We start from the raw sequence: 22,808 nt of genomic DNA on the forward strand, positions 1-22,808 counted from the left end.
AGGCCTTCTCGGTGCTTATTCCTCCACTTCTCTTTCTTTATTCATGACCCCAATGTCTTTTTAGTCAAAATAAAGTCTTCCCCCCCCCCACCCCCCTCTTTTCCCCTCTCTTCCCTGATTCCAGGCTCCAGGTTCCTTCCTTCTCTTTGACCCACCTGCCATCTGCAGGAACCCCTCCTTCGCTGTGCTCAACACCTTAACATGCAGGTCCATCCATTTTATCTCGCTGGCTTTTCCCCTCTAACAAGGTAAGTCCACGCCTTTGTCTCCCACACACCCTGCTCCCTGCTCTGTCTGGGGATCACGGAGTCAGTTCCTCCTGTAGACTTTCGTGAATGCGGGTGAGTTCTTCCAACCTCCTCTCCAACTCCTGGGCCTGCTGCCTCAACTCTTCCGCCGACTCAGCCTTTGCGCCCTCATGTAAGTGCACTGACTCTTTCACCAGATCCACTACATCCAAAATAAGGAATATACCTGCCGTGGCTGCACCAAAGACCCTGGTTCCTTTGCTCATGGCCAGAGCAGTGCCTCCAAAAGCTTTCTGCACCTGCTTGCCGCTTCGGGCTGAGACTGCCCCCGTGCGCAAGAAGCGCATGGCCTTGACTGCTAAGCGAGGATTGGCTTTGGCCAGCTTGAAGGCACGGGCATTCTTCACAATGACTTGCAGGGATTGGATGCACCTACTTGCTAAGGAAACAATTTTGGGTGTGCTGCGACTTAGAACCTCCCCGACCAGCTTCTCTGTGTCACTGCCGGTTGACAATAGACGGCTGGCTTCGGCTTTAGTTGACGCATCCTTTGAGGCTTCCACGATGCTGGCAGTCACACCGGTTACAGCAGCTGCTGCCCCCAGTCCCACCCCAGTTGCCGAAAGCACCAGACTAACCCCTGCTGTGAAAGGTGCCAGAGACAGGCCAACAATGGTCAGGATGCCAGACACAGTGCCTGCGGAAGAGGCTGCCACTTGGGTGATGGTGCAGTCCCTGTGCACCTCGTCAAGCTCATCAGCAAGTGCGTAGAGCTTTCGTATGCGTTCCTCAAGGTCCTGTTTCACCTGAGGAAACTGCTTCATAAAGCTCTGCCCATGCAGCTGCTCTGCTGAGGGCATGTCTTCATCCTCCTCGGCCATGAGTGCTTCCAGCTCGCGCAAGTCTGCATAGAGTGCATCTGCCTCACCCCTGCAATCGTGAAGGACGGGGGATTAACGACGGCAGGGGTATGAATCCCTAGAGCTGAGGCCCCGACTGGATGAGCTGGTGCAGAAAGCCCTGTCCTCTATGGTGGGAACGTGTGCGTCTACCCAGAAGCCCTCAGATTACACCACATTGGCAGCCCCCATTCTGCCTGGAGCGGTCACTAAGCCTCACTGCCTCCCTCTGGTCAGGGTTACCCCATGGAGAAGAGAAGAGGGTCCCACAGGGAGGTCAGGGGCCCTCCAGCTCGCAGGCAGGGTTGGAGGACATAATCACCCAGGGCCCTCTACCCCCAGCAGAGAGGGGATCAAATCAGGGAAGGAAGAAATGTGCCCCCCTCAGTGTCCCCTTGCCCCCACACGGCCCTCCACTAGGCCCCTGGCCTCCTCAGGCCTGTGCCAGGTGCCTCAGCTGCCTCACTCTAGTCCAGCCCTGCTGCCACGCCTTCCTACCATCCTCCCACCTGGACCACGCTTGCTCCATCCAGACCCTGGGCTCTGCCCCTGCTCCAGGCCTCTCTGGGCCTCTGGACAGGATGACTGCACTTACTTCCTCGGCTTTGACCCTGCAGTTCACCCCAAGGCCTTCACCATAGTCCTATCAGATGAACTTGCTATTCCATTGAAGAGGGAGATGACAAAAGCCCAGAGCCCCCGGAGCCCCCAGAGCCCCCAGAGCCCCCAGAGCCCCAGAGCTCCAGAGCCCCCAGAGCCCCCAGAGCCCCAGAGCCCCCAGAGCCCCCAGAGCCCCCAGAGCCCCCAGAGCCCCCAGAGCCGGGCAGAAATACACTCAGGATTCAACCCAACACAGTGCTGCTTCACTCCAGCTCTCCGCCTTCCAGGCCAGCAGGACCCTGCAGAGTCTGTACAATCCCTTTCTTAGGGAGAGAAGGCTCTCTAGCCACAATCCCATGGACACAAACTGTGCCAGGAATTTTCTGGCTTGTCCCACAGGAAGTCCTGTGTGGTTCTCACGTCCAGCAAGAAGAAGCTTGGGCCCTGTCTATTCCCAGAATTTTTTTAAAAAGTTCATGTGAACTGCCCTAACTGGTTTGGCTCAGTGGATAGAGCGTCGGCCTGCAGACTGAAAGTTCCCAGGTTCGATTCCAGTCAAGGGCATATGCCAGGGTTGTAGGCTTGATCCCTAGTAGGGGGCCTCCAGGAGGCAGCTGATCAATGATTCTCTCTCATCATTGATGTTTCTATCTCTCTCTCTCTCCCTCTCCCTTCCTCTCTGAAATCAATAAAAATATATTAAAAAAAAAAGTTCATGTGAACTGCCCACCTACTATGTGTCAGTCATTAGGCCAGTGTTGGGCAACCTTTTTGTGAGTGCGTGCCAAAACCAGCAAAATCTCTGACTCAAAATTCTTCTGTGTTCCAACCCTAATTTTTTGAGAACATGTTACGCCTACCTTGATATCTCTTAAGGTGTACGTATGTGAAGAACCTTGAAGAAATAATAAAATTCATTGGAGGGACAAAAACACAGTATATGATGATGAAAAATACATTTATTTTTTAATGTATACATGTACACTGATAGTCCAACAGAAAACTTCATGACTCCATTTGATATTATCAGTGGGACTTTTGCTGCTGCATCACTGATGACAGAGATTTTACATCAGGTTTATATTTCGTGACCTTCAGAGATATGCACGAGCCACTACTTTCATCCATCAGGCTACTCCTATTACGAGACTTAACAAAATTCATCACTGAGAACAAAGAATCACAATTGTAAATGGAAGATTATAAGAGAGGGTTTCGTGTGCCAGCAAATTTACTGGCGTGCCATATTTGGCACACGTGCCAGGGGTTGCCCACGCCTGCATTAGGCTAAACAGTTTTCACGCATGATCTTATTCTCTTCACAATAAAATTGAACAGATGAATAAGACAGAGAGTGGTTAAGTAACCTGCCCAAGGTCACATAACCTAACCCCTGCAGGCCTCATCTCTTCTCAACCTGGGGCCCTTCTCTGCAAGGACTGATATGAAGGAAATGTTCCTCATGGACTGTTGAGAAGGGACTTGTTCAACCCCAAGCACAGGACCCTGCTGGAGGAGTGCGCCTGCCAGAGGGATCTAGATGCAGGGGGGATGGGTGACAATACAGGCATCCCCGGAGGTTACCTGGACACATTGGCCGCAGCCACAAATCTCTCCCAGGATTCATCACTGAGCAGGCAATGCAGTTTCTCTTTGTCTTTTGGGTCCATTAAATACTCAATGGCATCAACAAAGTCTTTGCCCTCTAGATGGAAAGGAAAAAACAATGAGGTTAGAAGAAATCATGGTAAAACATAAATGGCACTGAGTATAAACAAGGAGGTTAAATGTTCATCTTCCAGAGCAGCTGTCACCTGTGGCAATTTTCTAAAATCTGAGGTACTTTTGATGGAATCACCTGGTGCTGTGTGTTCCCCAAACTTTATAGGTTGAAACTCTGGCCCCCCCCCCCCCAACCCCCTTCAGGTGCCTGTAGTTTTAAATTTATTTATTTTTATTATTTTATTGAGGAAAGGAGAAGGATAGAGAGATAGAAACATCAATGAGAGAGAATCATCTATTGACTGCTTCCTGCAGGCCCCCTGCTGGACATGGAGCCCACAGCCTGGACCTGTGCCCTGACCAGGAAGCGAACCTGTGACCTCTCGGTTCATGGGTGGATGCTCAACCACTGAGCGAACCTGGCCAGGTCCCATGTGACTGTATATTGTAATTAAGGTTAAATGAGGTCATAGGTGTAGGACCCTAATCCCTTCTGACTGGTGTCCTTATGAGTGAGGGAGAGACAACACATCTCTCCCTCCCCCACTCTTGTCTCTCTCCCTCTAAAAATCAAAACCTTTTTTAAAAATTAAGTATAAAAATGTGTGACTCCCAGGGATTTGGAAACTATGGAAGTGCAGATGAGGGACTGGGGACTCATGTATGTTTTGCCGGTGCAGAGATGAAATTTAAATGTTTCCTGCCATACCTGCACAAGGGACATAATTCTTTTCTTTTCTTTTTTTTAAATAATTAAATCTTTATTGTTCAGGTTATTACACTTGTTTCTCTTTTTTCCCCCCATAGCTCCCCTCCACCTGGTTCCCAATCCAACCTTTGCCATCACCACCCCCGCCCCCCCACTGTCCTCATCCATAGGTGCACGATTTTTGTCCTGTCTCTTCCCACATCCCCCACACCCCCTTTCCCCCCCAAGAACAGTCAGTCCACTCCCTTTCTATGCCCCTGATTCTATTATAATCACCAGTTCATTCTGTTCATCAGATTATTTATTCACTTGATTCTTAGATTCACTTGTTGATAGATGCGTATTTGTTGTTCATAATTTGTATCTTTACCTTTTTCTTCTTCTTCCTCTTCTTAAAGGATACCTTTCAGCATTTCATATAATACTGGTTTGGTGGTGATGAACTCCTTTAGCTTTTCCTTATCTGTGAAGCTCTTTATCTGATCTTCAATTCTGAATGATAGCTTTGCTGAATAAAGTAATCTTGGTTGTAGGTTCTTGGTATTCATCACTTTGAATATTTCTTGCCACTGCCTTCTGGCCTGCAAAGTTTCTGTTGAGAAATCAGCTGACAGTCGTATGGGTACTCCCTTGTAGGTAACTGACTGTCTTTCTCTTGCTGCTTTTAAGATTCTCTCTTTGTCTTTTGCTCTTGGCATTTTAATGATGATGTGTCTTGGTGTGGTCCTCTTTGGATTCCTTTTGTTTGGGGTTCTCTGTGCTTCCTGGACTTGTAAGTCTATTTCTCTCAGCAGGAAGGGGAAGTTTTCTGTCATTATTTCTTCAAATATGTTTTCAATATCTTGCTCTCTCTCTTCTTCTGGCACCCCTATAATTCTGATATGGTGCGCTTGAAGCTGTCCCAGAGGCTCCTTACACTATCTTCATATTTTTGGATTCTTTTTTCTTTTTGCTTTTCCGGTTGGGTGTTTTTTGCTTCTTCGTATTTCAAATCTTTGGCTTGATTCTTGCGATCCTCTAGTCTGCTGTTGGAACTCTGCATAATATCCTTTATTTCAGTCAGTGTATGCTTAATTTCTAGTTGGTCCTTTTTCATACCCTAGATGGTCTCACTAGATTTCTTGAAGATCTCACTACATTTATCGGTGGTCTCTCCTGTCTTTTTGAGGGTCTTACTAAATTTGTCAGCAGTTTCTAGAAAGTTCTTGAAAAACCTTAAAAGTGTGGTTTTGAACTCTATATCCAGTAGTTTGCTTTCCTCCATTTCTGTCATTTGTGCCCTGTTTCTTTGTCTCCGCATTTTGGCTGCTTTCCTGTGTTGATAGAGTGGCTTTCTGTGCTAGATGTCCTATAGGGCCCAGTGGCTCAGCCTCCCCAATTACCTGAGGAGAACACTCTTGGTGCACCCCCCTTGTGGGCTTTGTGCACAGTCTTGTTGTAGTTAAGCCTTGATTGTTGTAGGTAACACTGGGAGGGATTTACCTCCAGACCAATTGGCTGTGAAAATCAGCTGTGTCTGCGGTGGGAGATCTTCTGTGCTGGAGACACCCCTCCGGGGCAAGACTTGCTTCAGTGGGGCTTTGGTGCTCACTGATTCTGCCTCCTGAGAGTGTCCTTTATGGATCCCAGGAGCTGCAAACTGGATGGTCCCACTCTGAACACTGGGCACACTGGCTCCTGGATCTCTAGGGAGGTGCTAATATAGTCTCTGCCTGAGGCTATCCAGCAGGAGCCAGGTGTGAAGCAATGCAAGTTGCCTGGGGCCTTGGGCCAGCTGCAATTTGTTAGGTAATTTTCAGATTGCAAAGGGCCAGGCCTTTCATATGCAAAAGCCTCCATGTGTGGCTTGCTGCTTGGGCGGGGCATGGTCTCAGGGGATCAACAGGGCAGAGCAAGCAGCTATGGCTGCCCTCAGAGGTCCCGCTTCTCAGTGTTCAGGCAATCGCTGCAAGCACCTCTGAGAGAAAGCCGCCCTCGAGTTCCCACCGATGCCAGACAGTTCAGTTTCTCCCGTATGAGTCTGGGTCCCCAGAGACTCTCCCAGAACTGGAGCTCAGAGCTTGAGACTCCCTCCAGATTGAAAAAGACAACTGTGTCCTCAGCCACAAGCCCTCTTCGCTTGCGCCTCCGTACCTCTGTACTTCCACACTGCACCTCCTCTGAGTCTCGGTATGCTTTTCTCTTTCCTTCTATTGTAGAATTTCCACTCAGCCAGCCTTCCTGTGGTTTTGGATGATGTCCATTCCATCTTTTAGTTGTATTCTTGAAGCAGTTGTGCAAGGCAGCAATCTCCGGTATTTACCTATGCCGCCATCTTGGTTTTCCGGGACATAATTCTTATTTCACAGAAAAAGAAAGTGAAACTCAGGACAAGTGAATGCCCAAAGCCAAGAAGCAGAAAGCTCACAGGTGGCATCCAAGGTCACCCATCAGGCATTTCCTTACATGAGGTTGAAGCCTCCTTATGTTTCAAAAATTCATGTGATTTCTACGTTCTACCCTATAGTTTACCTCTGGGACTTTTTAAAATATAAAAGTAATGTTTCAGATCATACACCATTGATGGAGTAAAACTACCAGGCAAAGAGGATTCCTCCTGCTTCTTTTTTTTTTTAAATTAAATCTTTATTGTTCAGATTATTACATTTGTTCCTTCCCCCCCCCCCCCACATAACTCTCCTCCACCCAGTTCCCACCCCACCCTCTGCCCTTACCCCCCCACACACACACACTGTCCTCATCCATAGGTGTACGATTTTTGTCCAGCCTCTTCCCAAATCCCCCACACCGCTTTTCCCCCCCAGGAATAGTCAGTCCATTCCCTTTCTATGCCCCTGATTCTATTATAATCACCAGTTCATTCTGTTCATCAGATTATTTATTCACTTGATTCTTAGATTCACTTGTTGATAGATGCATATTTGTTGTTCATAATTTGAATCTTTACCTTTTTTTTCTTCTTCCTCTTCTTAAAGGATACCATTCAGCATTTCATATAATCCTGGTTTGGTGGTGATGAACTCCTTTAGCTTTTCCTTATCTGTGAAGCTCTTTATCTGACCTTCAATTCTGAATGAAAGCTTTGCTGGATAAAGTAATCTTGGTTGTAGGTTCTTGGTATTCATCACTTTGAATATTTCTTGCCACTCCCTTCTGGCCTGCAAAATTTCTGTTGAGAAATCAGCTGACAGTCGTATGGGTATTCCCTTGTAGGTAACTGAGTTTCTTTCTCTTGCTGCTTTTAAGAGTCTCTCTTTGTCTTTTGCTCTTGGCATTTTAATGATGATGTGTCTTGGTGTGGTCCTCTTTGGGTTCCTTTTGTTTGGGGTTCTCTGCACTTCTTGAACCTGTAAGTCTATTTCTTTCACCAGGTGGGGGAAGTTTTCTGTCATTATTTCTTCAAATAGGTTTTCAATATCTTGCTCTCTCTCTTCTTCTGGCACCCCTATAATTCGGATGTTGGTATGCTTGAAGCTGTTCCAGAGGCTCTTTACACTATCTTCGTATTTTCGGATTCTTTTTTCATTTTGCCTTTCCAGTTGGGTGTTTTTTGCTTCTTCACATTTCAAATCTTTAAATTGATTCTTGCGCTCCTCTGGTCTGCTGTTGGGAGTCTGTATAATATTCTTTATTTCAGTCAGTGTATGCTTCATTTCTAGTTGGTTCTTTATCACAACATCGAGGGTCTCATTAGATTTCTTGAGGATCTCACTATATTTATCGGGGGTCTCACCAGTCTTTTCGAGGGCCTTACTAAATTTATTGGCGGTCTCACCAGTCTTTTCGAGGGCCTTACTAAATTTATTGGCAGTCTCACCAGTCTTTTTGAGGGCCTTACTAAATTTATCGGCGGCTTCTAGACAGTTCTTGAGAGACCTTAAAAGTGTGGTTTTGAGCTCTATATCCAGCATTTTACCTTCCTCCATTTCTGTCCTGTTTCTTTGTCTCCGCATTTTTTATGCTTTCTTGGTGCACCCCCTAGTGGTCTTTGTGCACTTTCTTGTTGTAGTTAAGCCTTGATTGTTGTAGGTAACAATGGGGGAGATTTGACCTCCAGGCCAACTGGCTGTGAGTATCAGCTGTGTCTGCAGTGGGAGAACTTCTGTCCTCTAGGGAGGTACTAATCTAGCCTTTGCCTGAGGCTAACCAGCAAATGCCTCTGTGCAGGGCTTGGGCAGGGTGGGTCCCAGGGGATCAACAGGGTGGGCCGAGGGAGCAGCTATGGCTGCTCTCAGTGCCGTCCCCAGAGGCTCTGCCTCTCAGTGTCCCAGCGACCACTGCAAGTACCTCGGAGAGAAAGCTGCCCTCGAGTTCCGACTGATGCCAGACAGTCCCGCGGAGACAAAGAAACAGGACAGAAATGGAGGAAGGCAAAATGCTGGATATAGAGCTCAAAACTACACTTTTAAGGTCTCTCAAGAACTGTCTAGAAGCCGCCGATAAATTTAGTAAGGCCCTCAAAAAGACTGGTGAGACCGCCAATAAATTTAGTAAGGCCCTCGAAAAGACTGGTGAGACCCCCGATAAATATAGTGAGATCCTCAAGAAATCTAATGAGACCCTCGATGTTGTGATAAAGAACCAACTAGAAATGAAGCATACACTGACTGAAATAAAGAATATTATACAGACTCCCAACAGCAGACCAGAGGAGCGCAAGAATCAAGTTAAAGATTTGAAATGCGAAGAAGCAAAAAACACCCAACTGGAAAGGCAAAATGAAAAAAGAATCCGAAAATACGAAGATAGTGTAAAGAGCCTCTGGAACAGCTTCAAGCATACCAACATCCGAATTATAGGGGTGCCAGAAGAAGAGAGAGAGCAAGATATTGAAAACCTATTTGAAGAAATAATGACAGAAAACTTCCCCTACCTGCTGAAAGAAATAGACTTACAAGTCCAGGAAGCACAGAGAACCCCAAACAAAAGGAACCCAAAGAGGACCACACCAAGACACATCATCATTAAAATGCCAAGAGCAAAAGACAAAGAGAGACTCTTAAAAGCAGCAAGAGAAAGAAACTCAGTTACCTACAAGGGAATACCCATACGACTGTCAGCTGATTTCTCAACAGAAATTTTGCAGGCCAGAAGGGAGTGGCAAGAAATATTCAAAGTGATGAATACCAAGAACCTACAACCAAGATTACTTTATCCAGCAAAGCTTTCATTCAGAATTGAAGGTCAGATAAAGAGCTTCACAGATAAGGAAAAGCTAAAGGAGTTCATCACCACCAAACCAGTATTATATGAAATGCTGAAAGGTATCCTTTAAGAAGAGGAAGAAGAAGAAAAAGGTAAAGATACAAATTATGAACAACAAATATGCATCTATCAACAAGTGAATCTAAGAATTAAGTGAATAAATAATCTGATGAACAGAATGTACTGGTGATTATAATAGAACCAGGGACATAGAAAGGGAATGGACTGACTATTCTTGGGAGGGGAAAGTGGTGTGGGGGATGCGGGAAGAGACTGGACAAAGATCGTGCACCTATGGATGAGGACAGTGGGTGGGGAGTGAGGGCGGAGGGTGGGGTAGGAACTGGGAGGAGAGGAGTTATGGCGGGAAAAAGAGGAACAAATGTAATAATCTGAACAATAAAGATTTAATTAAAAAAATAAAAATACCCTCTCACCACTCCTGTTCAACATAGTACTGGAAGTGTTAGCCATTGCAATTCGGCAAGAAGAAGAAATAAAAGGCATCCAAATTGGAAAAGAGGAAGTAAAACTGTCCTTATTTGCAGATGACATGATATTATACATACAAAACCCTAGAGACTCCATCAAAAAGCTACTAGACTTAATACATGAATTTGGCAATGTAGCAGGATACAAAATTAACCCCAAGAAATCTGAGGCATTTCTATACGCCAATAGTGAACTTTCAGAAAGAGAGATTATAAAAACAATCCCGTTTACCATCGCACCTAAAAAATTAAGCTACCTAGGAATAAACTTAACTAAAGAGGTAAAAGACCTCTACTCAGAAAACTACAGGACGTTGAAAAAAGATATAGAGGAAGACATAAACAGATGGAAGAACATACCGTGTTCGTGGATTGGTAGAATCAACATCATTAAAATGTCCATACTACCCAAAGCAATCTATAAATTCAACGCACTTCCCATTAAAATACCAACGGCATACTTCAGAGATCTAGAACGAACTCTCCAAAAATTCATCTGGAATAAAAAAAGACCCCGAATAGCTGCAGCAATCCTGAAAAAGAACAAAGTAGGTGGGATCTCAATACCAGATATCAAGTTGTATTACAAAGCCACTGTTCTCAAAACTGCCTGGTACTGGCACAAGAATAGGCATATAGATCAATGGAATAGAATAGAGAGCCCAGAAATCGGCCCGAACCAATATGCTCAATTAATATTTGACAAAGGAGGCAAGAACATTCAATGGAGCCAAGATAGTCTCTTCAATAAATGGTGTTGGGAAAATTGGACAGATATATGCAAGAAAATGAAACTAGACCACCAACTTACACCATACACAAAAATAAACTCAAAATGGATAAAGGACTTAAGTGTACGACAGGAAACCATAAAAATTCTAGAAGAATCCAAAGGCAACAAAATCTCAGACATATGCCGAAGCAATTTCTTCACTGATACAGCTCCTAGGGCACTTGAAACTAAAGAGAAAATGAACAAATGGGACTACATCAAAATAAAAAGCTTCTGCACAGCAAAAGAAACCATCAACAAAACAACGAGAAAACCCACTGTGTGGGAAAACATATTTGCCAATGTCATATCTGATAAGGGCCTAATCTCCAAAATTTATAGGGAACTCATACAACTTAACAAAAGGAAGATAAACAATCCAATCAAAAAATGGGCAAAGGACCTAAATAGACACCTTTCAAAAGAGGACATTCAGAAAGCCAAGAGACATATGAAAACATGCTCAAAGTCACTAATCATCCGAGAGATGCAAATCAAAACAACAATGAGGTACCATCTCACACCTGTCAGACTGGCTATCATCAACAAATCAACAAACGACAAGTGCTGGAGAGGATGTGGAGAAAAAGGAACACTTGTGCACTGCTGGTGGGAATGCAGACTGGTGCAGCCACTATGGAAGACAGTATGGCGTTTCCTTAAAAAACTGAAAATGGAACTCCCATTTGACCCTGTGATCCCACTTCTAGGAATATATCCCAAGAAACCAGAAACACCAATCAGAAAGGATATATGCACCCCTATGTTTATAGCAGCACAATTCACCATAGCTAAGATCTGGAAACAGCCTAAGTGCCCATCAGTAGATGAATGGATTAGAAAACTGTGGTACATCTACACGATGGAATACTATGCTGCTCTAAAAAGGAAGGAACTCTTACCATTTGCAACGTCATGGATGGAACTGGAGACCGTTATGCTAAGTGAAATAAGCCAGTCAATGAAGGAAAAATACCACATGATCTCACTCATTCATGGATAATAGAGACCATTATAAACTTTTGAACAATAATAGATACAGAGGCAGAGCTGCCTCAAACAGATTGTCAAACTGCAGCGGGAAGGCCGGGGAGGGTTGGGGGGCAGGAGGTAGGGGGGTAAGAGATCAACTAAAGGACTTGTATGCATGCATATAAGCATAACCAATGGACATAAGACACTGGGGGATAGGGGAGGCTGGGGGACTGTCTAGGGCGGGGGGATAAAATGGACACATATGTAATACCCTTTGTAATACTTTAAGCAATAAAAAAAAAACCTGTTAATAAAAAAAATAAAAATAAAAAAAAAATAAAAATAAATAAAGTGTAATTATATCTTGAAAAAAGAAAGAAAAGAAAAGATAAACTTAATTGTCTGACCTTGCAAGCTAGTCATCTAACATAAGGGACTGATATGCTGTTTTTGATGCCAGGTGCCTGTATAGATATGATACTCAAGTTTACAAGTTGTGTGTATAGATATGACAGGTGTTTGCTAGATATGATATGTACTCAAGGTTACAAGCTGTCTAGGAGAATAACTTACACAAAGAACTAGAAGGATTTAAAAAGGAAATACTCCTTCCTGTGTTTGTTCAGAATTTGACAGAGGTAATCTGCTCTGAACTTGCGTGCACTAAAAGACTCCTAACTAATTGGCTTGTTAAGGCATCTGGTATCTAGCTCGCTGATTTGCGTTACAACACCTTCATCTCTATTGATGAGACTAATTATACTACACAGGTCTGTGTTACCAAATACACAGGGCTGTGGTGGGGATTAATAAGAAAACATTTGCCAAAGAACCTCGTATAATGCCTGACGCATATTAAGCACTCAATAAGTGGTATTCATTATTATTTAATAATTATTCTAGTTTATATGAGATGTTAAAGATATACACCTTTCACAGTGCTCTACAAATAGTACCATGTTTCCAGGGGTTTTGATTGTGTCAGCCAGGCTAGTCTAGCTTTTGCTGCAGTAACAAACACTCTCCACGTGAGCCACAAAGGTACACCCTGATCATCATGCAGTCTGCTCCTGTAGTCCTCCCTCCCAGATCCAGGACATTGGAGCAGCCAGTCTCTGGAACATTGCCGGCCGAGGAAAGGGGTCTTCTATCAGCATTAGATGCTGTGGCTTAGAATTGGCACATATTATTTCCATTCAAAAGTCAGGGGTCAGCAGCTGGCGTGGCTCAGTGGTTGAGCATTGACCTATGAACGAGGATATAATGGTTCAATTATTGGTCAGGGCACATGCCCAAGTTGCTAGCTCCATCCCCAGTAGGGGGTGCGCAGGAGGTAGCCCATCAATGATTCTGTCTCATCATTGATGTTTCTATCTCTCGCTCCCTCTCTCTTTCTCTCTGAAATCAATAAAAATATATTTAAAAACAAATAAACAACAACAAAAGAAGACAGTGGTCAGAGCTCTGGTTACACATTCCCACCCAACCAGAAGGAGGATAGGAATTTAATCCTACCGTGTGTCTAGAAGGGGGAGGGAAGGACCAGAAAAATGTGACCAACAGCCATAGTGACTACCACAATGCTTTTGAGAACCACCGCCCAGCCCAGAGGATGGGGTAGACAACAGGAGGGGCAGGAGGCAGAGGGGACCAGGAGGACACCAAGGGGCCTACATGGCGTGAGATCTGAGTCAGTGTGCAGGGCTGAGGCTGGAGGAGCCCTCTGCCCCTTGTTCATCTGGACCCGACCCAACTGATCCTGGCCACTGTGCTCTGGAGGCCAACAGCCAGTGCTGCCAGGAGGTGAGAGTCCCTGCTCTCAGTATGGATGGTGACCATGAATGTGACCTGCCGCCCTGGCCTCCAGCTGATGGGCCAAAGTATTTCTCTGGCTCCACCCCTCCTGCTCTGCTGGTTTCCAGGATCTACTGGATTCTTCTCACAGTTTCAGGGGCCCCAGGCAGCGTGAGCTGTGCTCTCACCCTGGCCCTTTCCTGGTGCAGCCATCACTGCTCCCAAACCCAACCCCGACCTCTGGCTCTAGGGTCTCCTGTTACTGCTGACCTCAAAAGCAGCAGCTCTGTCCATTGTCCTCCAGGTCCCAGGGCTGCAGACACATAGCTCCAGGGAAGGGGCTTGCCCAGTGTCAGGCAGCTCCTGGGGGCAGAGGAGAGCCCACCCGTCCTCGTGCTGGAGGCTGAGGGGGATGTGGTGTGAATAAGGCAGCAGCTCCCAGGGGTGTCTCTGCTGTACAGACACAGGGATCTGGGCTCAGGCTCCTCCAGCTCAGACACCCAGGACCACCTCGTATGTCTCCCATCCCCCACGACTATGAGCGAGGCCGGCCAAGAGCAGGGAGGCAGAGCCCACCCACCTCCTGCTCAGAGTGTCAAAGTGGCACCCAGGCCGGTCATTCCCCTCTCAGGGCCTCAGTTTCCCACAAGGCCCGGCACTAAGCTGAAAGGGTGAGTGAATAAATGTCATGATTTGAACTCTCAAAGGAAACCCTTTGCCCCATCAGCCTCAGGGCAGCCAGGCCGCAAGGAACAGAGGCTCTTACTCACCTACCGTCCCCCAACTTTTCTGCTTCCCCCAGCACCCCTCTTCCTTTGGGGTCACTGGCTCCTGTGTCAGGGAGTCCAGGCCTAGCTGAGCCGGCGGGAGGATGTGAACCCACCTGATCAGTGTCCCCCTTCCTCTCCCCTGTTTAGGGGCACTGGGGTGGGGAGGAACGTCAGACAAAACTGGTTCCAATCCGGGTTCTGTCACTGCTACATGTGCCTTGGGACCATTATCACCCCACTCCCTCCCGCCCCCCAGCTTCGGTTTCCCTCATCTATACAATAGTGACAAGATCCTTGTCTTAGAAAGTGTGAGGATGGGAAGATGGGGAGGGGCTCCTACCCTCCCAACTTACCTAGAATTTCCCTCTGGAAGATTAAAGACAAGACCCACTTTTCTTAGCTGTGCACATCCACTCGGCAGCTGTGTCTGCACAAACACCTAAGGGTCCAAGGTATCTGGGAAGCAAAACCGAAAGCAAATGTCCAGGTTCTGAGAAGCTCAAGATCAACCACATTACGGAACCTGCACTGTGCCAGGCGAGCCCTGCTCTGCCTACTGACGCCTTAGAGCAACCCCAGGTCTGACCTCCCAGGTCCTTCTCCGCTCAGCCCATCCTGCCTTCCTTAAGTTTCTAGAAGGAACACCTGCCACAGACAGACAGTGGGATCCTGGGCAGCTTTCTCCCTCCACCCCATGGGGTTGTCCCCAGAATCCTCCTCTCTCCTCCTCCCCCACACACCTTCAAATGCCCCCCTTACTCACCCTTCTGTCCCCAGCAATGAGCACATCCCTGAGCACAGCAGATGCTCACTGCCTCCTTGCATTGCCTTGGTACCTACTCCTATTGAAGGCCCCGGCGAGGCAGTTTCCAGACATTTGCTTTTGTAGGTTCTTCTGCCAGGAGCACCTGCTTCTCCACCTGGAACAACATGCTCATCCTTCAAAGCCCAACTCTGGGATCACCTCCTCTGAGAAGCCCTCCAGCATCTTCCTCTCCCAGAGGCCACTGTCCCCTGCAGGCTCTGCTCCCCTGGCCCCTGGGGGAGGCCCAAGGCCACTGTGTCCACGTCTCCCCTGACCCTTTAGATCAGGCCCCTCTGAGCCTGTCCCTGGTGGCAGAGTCAGAGCCTCGGAACCACAGCGACCTATCCAAGGAGGCCCTCCCTGGTGGCCATGGCCATCTGTGGGAGCACAAGTTTGTGGGTGTCGGCAGAGAGAAGCTGGCTGTTTCCTCTCTGGGCCCCTTTCCTGTTGACAGCAGATCTCTTTATAGGAAGCCCAGTGTCGCCGTCACACAGAAAAGTCCGAAAATGAAAGGGACGCAGGGCTGAGTGCGTGCCAGGCACCGTGCGGGCACCTTCCCGGCCTTTCCTGTTTGATTCTCACACCGGCTCCAGGAATCACCACCTGGATTTTCCAGATCAAGAAACAGGAGGGAAATGGCCCCGCCTGTAAGTGGTGCCGCTGTTGGGCTTTTCTGCTTTGCTCCCCGCCCCCCTTTCCAGGCGGGGGCTGGGCATGGACCCCAGAGGCCAGCATGGCCCCTCCATGAGGCCTGCTCATTTTAGACCAATATCCATGAGTTGCCATGGCCACTTCCCCCAGTGTTTCAGGGAGGGGCGGCAGAGTGATGACAGTATTGCATGAGGACCACACACCTGAGCCTGACATGATCCCCCAGCAAAGGCCTGTTTTCAGAGAAGAGGAAGCCAAGGTGAGGGGAGAGGTGGGCCTTGCACCAGGCCACTCAGGGGAGGGGCCAAGACTCAGAGCAAGTGTCACAGTTGGCCTCTGGCGCTGTTTACAGTTATTTTTGGTCTTGTTTTTCCTGTAACCTGCCTTCCTCCTGGTTCCTCTCCCTTTCACTGGCCTGACTGCCGCTGGTCACCCCACACCCCCTGTGAGGAGCAGAATCACGCCAGACCCACAGGAGCGGAGTCCCGTTGTCCAAAGGGCCCTCTGATAAGAACGCAGAAAGGACCCCAGACAGATGTTTGTGGGCTCCGTGAACCCACAAACACTCTCCTGGCAGAACAATTGGGGCGGGGGGAGGGGGGTGGCGGTCAAAATGTCCTGTCCAGCCCGGCCAGCTTGGCTCAGTGGTTGAACATCAATCTATGAACCAGGAGGTCAATGTTCAAACCCCTGTCAGGGCACAAGCCCCCTTCGGGAGGCATATATATATATATATATATATATATATATATATATATCACACATTAAAAAAAAAAAAAAAAAAGAATGTCCTGTCCTGGCCGGTTTGGCTCAGTGGATAGAGCATGGCCTGCAGACTGAGGGGTCTGGGGTTTGATTCTGGCCAAGGGCACATACCCGGGTTGCGCGCTCAATTCCTGGTATGAGGCGGCAGGAGGTTGCCGATCAATGATTCTCTCTCATCATTGATGCTTCTCTCTCTTCCTCTGAAATCAATAAAAATACATATATATATAAAGAATGTCCTGCCCAGCGGCGCCCAGCTGTCCTTAGCAGCCCTGCTGGCCAGTGGCCCAGGCTCACGGCTGGAGTCCACACCTCGCGTCAAGTGGGTGCCATCTCCCTTCTCTGAGGAAAACCTCTGCTCCCTCCCCCTTTTGCAACTGCGGGGACACTGGTCTCCTTACTTCCCTTGTCCTCCTTGTTCTCTCTCACATCAATGCTCCTCTACCTCTCTCCCTTCCTTTCTCTTGAAACTCATTAAACATACCTCAAACGAGGGTTTTTTTTCACAAGTACTGTTAAATACTATCAAAGAGGAAACATTCCTTGATGAAACAGTAAAATTATTGTATTACTAAGCCTTGACACTTGAGTACAGGACTTTAAAAAAAAATTTTTTTTAAATCCTCACCTGAGGATACTTTTTCCATGATTTCTTTTTTAAAAATATATATATTTTATTGATTTTTTACAGAGAGGAAGGGAGAGGGCTAGAGAGTTAGAAACATCGATGAGAGAGAAACATTGATCAGCTGCCTCCTGCACACCTCCTACTGGGGATGTGCCGGCAACCAGGGTACATGCCCTTGACTGGAATCGAACCTGGGACCTTTCAGTCCACAGGCCGGTACTCTATCTACTGAGCCAAACTGGGTTAGGGCTTTTCCCATGATTTCTAAAGAGAGTAGAAGTGAGAGAAGACGGGGACAGACAGAGGGAAGGGAGGGAGGAGGGGGAGAGAGAGAGAGAAACATCCAGGTGAGAGAGACCCATCCATCGATTGGTTGCCTCCTGTATATGCCCCCACTGGGGCTGGGGAATCTGCAACCAAGGTACCTGCCCTTGACTGGGAATCGAACCCAAGACCCTTTGGTCTGTGGGTCGATGCTCTAACCTAGGAGAAAACCAGGCAGGGCCAGTATGTGCCTTTCTCTAATGTTATGTCTGAATGAATGGGAAATATGCATAAAACATTTCTGCTCAAACTGCAGTACCACGGTGATCTCCAGGAAAAGCACTTGTGCCATCGTTTGAGCTGCAGATAAAACTAGGCATTTGTCATGGAGCACCATTTTCACTTGAAGGGTAATTGTTAAAAATATGGATATGATTATTCAGATTTCGGCATTTGGCAGGCATTTTCTTGAAAATGGACATAGTGACTCTGTGACTTCAAGGAAATCAACTGACAGCTACCTGTTTCCAATAAAATTTGAGTTTTTGAGCAAAAATATAAATGTTGGAAATTTGACACCATGGATTTCCCAATACTGAAAGAATTTTCTGCTGCACACTGACCACCAGGGGGCAGACACTCAACGAAAGAGTCAGTGTGCTCCCACAGGGGGAACGCCACTCAGCTAGAAGCCAGGCTCACAGCTGGTGAGCGCAGTGTCAGTGGTGGGAGCCTCACCCACCTCAACAGCAGCAATAAGGACCCTTTGGGGCATGTCTGACTGCCAGCGAAAGGGCGCATGCCAGGCTGAGGGACCCCCCTGCCCCAGTGCACAAATGTCATGCACGGGGCCTCTAGTTATGAAATGTGTCAATGTTTCAAAGATTTGCATGAGTCAGTGGCTCGATATCTTTTAACACGACTAATGTATTATGTTCCAAAATCATACATGAATAAAAGATAGATTAAAATGCAAGATAAGTCAATGGATTTTTTTTCATCCTCACTGAGGACATGATTACTAGTACTTATTTTAGTGAAAGAGGAAGGGAGAGAGTGAGAGAGAAATATTGATCTGTTGCCTCTTGTAAGGGCCCCAACTGGTGATTGAACTTGCAACCTAGGTATGTGCCCTGACTGGGAATCGAACCTGCCACCTTTTGGTGTACGGGACGATGCTCCAACCAAGTGAGCCACACTGGCCAGGGTGAGCTCAATGGATTTTAATGCAAAAGAGTAAGAAAAATTCATTGACATGGTTCAGATTCTACATTGCAACTAACATTTAATATATATATATGTTTTTATTGATTTCAGAGAGAGGAAAGGAGAGAGAGAGGAACATCAATGTGAGAAACATCAATTGGGACCCGAACCTCAACCAGGATCCAACTCACCATCGGGGTATGTGCCTGATTGTGTCCTTTTGGTGTACAGGACGATGCTCCAACCAACTCAGACACATTGGCCAGGGCTTTCAGATATTCTTTCATTCATCTATTCAGCAACCTGTGAGGCAGCTATGATTATGCCTATTTTATAGGTGAGGAAAAAGTCAAAGAGAGATTTAGTAACTTGCCCAAGGTCACACTCTACTTAGTGTCTCAGCAGGAGTTTGAACCAAACAAGTTGACCCTTCATCCACATCATACCTTCTCTGCCATGATAATTGGATCTGGGAAGACTCTAAGTATCTACTATGAGGGGCTGGACCCTGATTTCTGAGGTGCTCCCAGATCTTTGGGTCTATAATGTTGACATTCAACTTATCTACAATATTAATTGGTTACTTCATCTACACTAATAAAAGAGAAAAATGGTAATTGGTGTACGGCGCTACCCTTTTCATTGGCTAATCAGGGCTATATGCAAATTAACTGCCAACTGAGATGGCAGTTAACTGCCAACAAAGATGGTGGCTAATTTTCATATGTAGGCACAATGCAGGGAGGCGAAAGGGAAAGCAGGAAGAAGCCCCCTGCCACTGACAGTGATCAGAAACCCAGGGGGGAGGTAAGAGGTGGGGGGCAGGGCAAAGGCGGCCCCAGGTCCCCCAGCCATGATCAGAGAATCAGGCACCTTTGCCGCCCTGGCCAGTGATAGCAGGAAGTAGGGGTGGAGCCAGTGATGGGAGCTGGGCACAGTCGAAGCTGGCAGTCCTGGGAGCTAGGGGTCCCTTGCCTGGGCCTAAAGTGGAGCCCACGATCGCGGGGCCGCTGCCGCTGCCGGTCCCCGCTGCCCGGGCCGGACGCCTAGCCCAGAGGCGTTAGGCCTGGGCAGGGGCGGAGCCTGCAACCACGGGGAGCTGGGGGTCCCCTGCCCAGGCCTAATGCTTTGGCCAGAGGTGTTAGGCCTGGGCAGGGGCAGAGCGGGAGATCACGCGCTGCTGCCGCTGTGGGTCCCCGCTGCCTGGGCTGGACGCCTTGGCCAGAGACGTTAGGCCTGGGCAGGGGTGGAGCCTGCAACCGCGGGGAGCTGGGGGTCCCCTGCCCAGGCCTAACGCCTCGGCCAGAGGTTTTAGGCCTGGGCAGGGGCAGAGCGGGAGATCGCGGGGAGCTGGGGGTCCCCTGCCCAGGCCTAATGCCTCGGCCAGAGGCGTTAGGCCTGGGCAGGGGCAGAGCCTGCAACCGCGGGGAGCTGGGGATCCGCTGCCCAGGCCTGACACCTCTGCCGGAGGCCTCAGGCCTGGTCAAGGGGCCGATCCGGTGATTGGTGATTGGAGGGTGATGAGGGTCAACTCCTCTGGCCGAGGCATCAGGCCTGGGTGGGGGGTGGAGCCAGGGATTGGAGGGATATGATGGTCCCCTTGCCCAGGCCTGAAGCCTGGGTCAGAGGAGTCAGGCTTGGGCGGGGGGTGGAGCAAGCGATCAGAGGGAGATGGGGGCCCCCTGCCCAGGCATGATTCCTGGGCCAGAGGCCTCAGACCTGGGCGGGGGTCAGAGCCAGTGATCGGGGGGAGATGGGGGTCCCCTGTCCAAGCCTGACACCTCTGGTGGAGGCGTCAGGCCTGGGCAAGGGCCGATCAGGCGATCGGAGGGTGATGGGGGTCTACGCCTCTGGCCGAGGCATCAGGCCTGGGAAAGGGGCAAAGCCAGCAATCGGAGGGGTCTGGGGGTCCTGTGCCCAGGCCTGACGCCTGGGCCAGAGGCATCAGGCCTGGGCTAGGGGCAGAACCAGTGATGGGGGGAAATGAGGGTCCCCTGCCCAGGCCTGACGCCTCTGTCAGAGGCGTCAGGCCTGGGCAAGGGGCCGATCCTGCGATTGGAGGGTGATGGGGGTCAACGCCTGAGGGCTCCCAGTATGTGAGAGGGGGCAGGCTGGGCTGAGGGACACTCCCCCCACACACACACCCAGTGCACGAATTTCGTGCACCGGGCCCCTAGTTTATATATAAACAAATATATATTCTAAGTTAAATACTGTATATATTTATAGGTGAATAAATGATTCACTTATGCAACAAACATTTATTGGCTGTGTGCTACATGTCAGGTTCTGTACGAGGCACTGCACACACATCTTCTTTAATCCTAAGAGGTAGGTATTATGATGCCCATCGTACAGACGAGAAAACTGAGGCTCATAGAGCTTATGAAGTAAGCAGGGCCATGCTGTTATTAGCGGAAGCAAGATTCCAGCCCTGGTCCCAAGTCTACTCTTTTCAAAACCCAAGCTCCTTTCCTGACCACAACCTGCCTCTCTTCAAGCACAGAGGGGCCTGTGGGGTCTGATTAGCATGAGGTCCTGATGAACTAGAGCGTAGGGGACAGGAACTACCTCTTGACCTGACCTCCCAGGCAGGGCTGGGATCTGAGGGCACCAGCTTGGTCTAGAAACCCTGGCTGGAGAGTTAATGAAGAATGGGGGGGGGGGGGGGGGCCAGGGGAGGGAGCATTTTAACAAAACCCCACAAGGTGTCACTTTTTATCCGAATACTCTCCTTTCCCTCCAGCCTTCTCTGGCCAGTGTCGGTCACCTAGACATAAATGAAGCCTCATTAGCAGAGAGGCCAAGCTGGCGATGCCCGGGTCATTTATCAGCAGGTCCTTTACCCATAGGACCCTGCGTGTTCACAGGGGCTGCCTTCAGTCAGGTATCGAAGAGGGGTCTGCAGCGCTAAAGCTCCCTGGGCGACATCAGGGAAAGCGAGGCAGCACGATCAGATCTAAGGTCCTGCTTATGCAGGGATTGGAGGGAGGGGCAGAGGCACCCCAAGCCTGGCTCCAAGGATCTCAGCCACAGCCCTCCTGGGAACAGACGGGGTCACGTGACCGCTGTCCCCCTGGCTGGCAGGGCAATGAAGTCACAGCCACAGAAATGCCATGAATCACAAACCCTTGAGACTCCCACCCAGTGCATTACAGAAAGTGCCACGCTTTCCTCGCGTTTTCCAAGAAATCGCAGGATGTGGACTAGTCCCGAGTCCCTGCCGGCTCCGCCTGCGAGCGCGGCGGCAGCTCAGTCGCGCCCTCTGGCGGCGAGTCGGCTGTTGGCGCCTGTCCTCTGTGCAAAGTCCTGCTGGGCCGCCTCCTAAACCGTGTGGTGGCCAGGAAGTCCCTTCAGAGGTATCTTCGGAAGAAAGAGAGAGAAGGAAACGTCTTCCCTTTGTGTTACCCTCTGTTTCCCAGCAAAGCTGCCAGCGTCCTAAACGACTCTTTCCTATTATTTCTCCCTATTTCCTGGAAGGGGGGGGGGGGGGGGAGCGGGGGGGAGGGTGCGTGCATTGCCAGGACCTGTTTGTGCTGGGCTGCCCACGTGCTTACACTGTCTTTTCTCCCATTGGCTGGCCAGGTGATGTGCTGGGGCGGGGAAATAATGCAGCCCCTTCGCAAGGTTGGAGACCTGAGAGCAGCCGACCCAGCGCTTCTGCCTGCAGCATGGGGTGAGGCAGGAGCAGAGAGAATATTTCTGTGCCTGCCGCTGTCCTAAGCACTTTTTGCAAGTTCTTGCCCATCTGATCCTCACAACAGCCACAGGAGGGAGGTACTATTATCCCCCCCCCCCCCCCCCCACATTTCATAGACTGGTTTAGGGAGGCTAAGGAACCTGTCCAATGTGCCATGGCTACTAATGGCGGAGCGAGATTCAAATCCAGGGTACCTGGCCCCGCACTGTGCTGGGTTGTGTGTGTGGGAAGGGGGAGGGGAGAGGGGGTTCAATTCCAGTCAAGGGCATGTACCTTGGTTGCGGGCACATCCCCAGTAGGGGGTGTGCAGGAGGCAGCTGATCAATGTTCCTCTTTCATCAATGTTTCTAATTCTCTATCCCTCTCCTTTCCTCTCCGTAAAAAATCAATAATATATATATATATATATATATATACATATATATATATATATATATGTATATATATATATATATATATGTATATATATATATTAAGTTATTTTTTGTCTTGTTTTTCCTGTAACCTGCCTTCCTCCTGGTTCCTCTCCTTTTCACTACCCTGGTTGCCACTGGTCACCCCGACACCCCCTGTGAGGTGCAGAGTCATGCCAGACCCACAGGAG

General features: G+C 48.6%; 1 protein-coding gene across 1 annotated transcript; it reads right to left on the minus strand.

Moving 5' to 3' along the window:
* Positions 1-301: 301 nt before the first annotated feature.
* Positions 302-22,792, minus strand: LOC308514018 (apolipoprotein L2-like; the record flags this gene model as incomplete). The annotated part of the gene is made up of 3 exons (XM_081084047.1): positions 302-1,178; positions 3,332-3,452; positions 22,714-22,792. The coding sequence occupies 3 exons, from the start codon at positions 22,790-22,792 to the stop codon at positions 302-304; spliced, it is 1,077 nt and encodes a 358-aa protein (XP_080940173.1).
* Between the last annotated feature and the right edge of the window lie 16 nt (positions 22,793-22,808).

The sequence above is a fragment of the Myotis nattereri genome (genome assembly GCF_964212035.1).
Source record: "Myotis nattereri genome assembly, chromosome: 2".
In the NCBI taxonomy this organism is placed as follows: domain Eukaryota; kingdom Metazoa; phylum Chordata; class Mammalia; order Chiroptera; family Vespertilionidae; genus Myotis; species Myotis nattereri.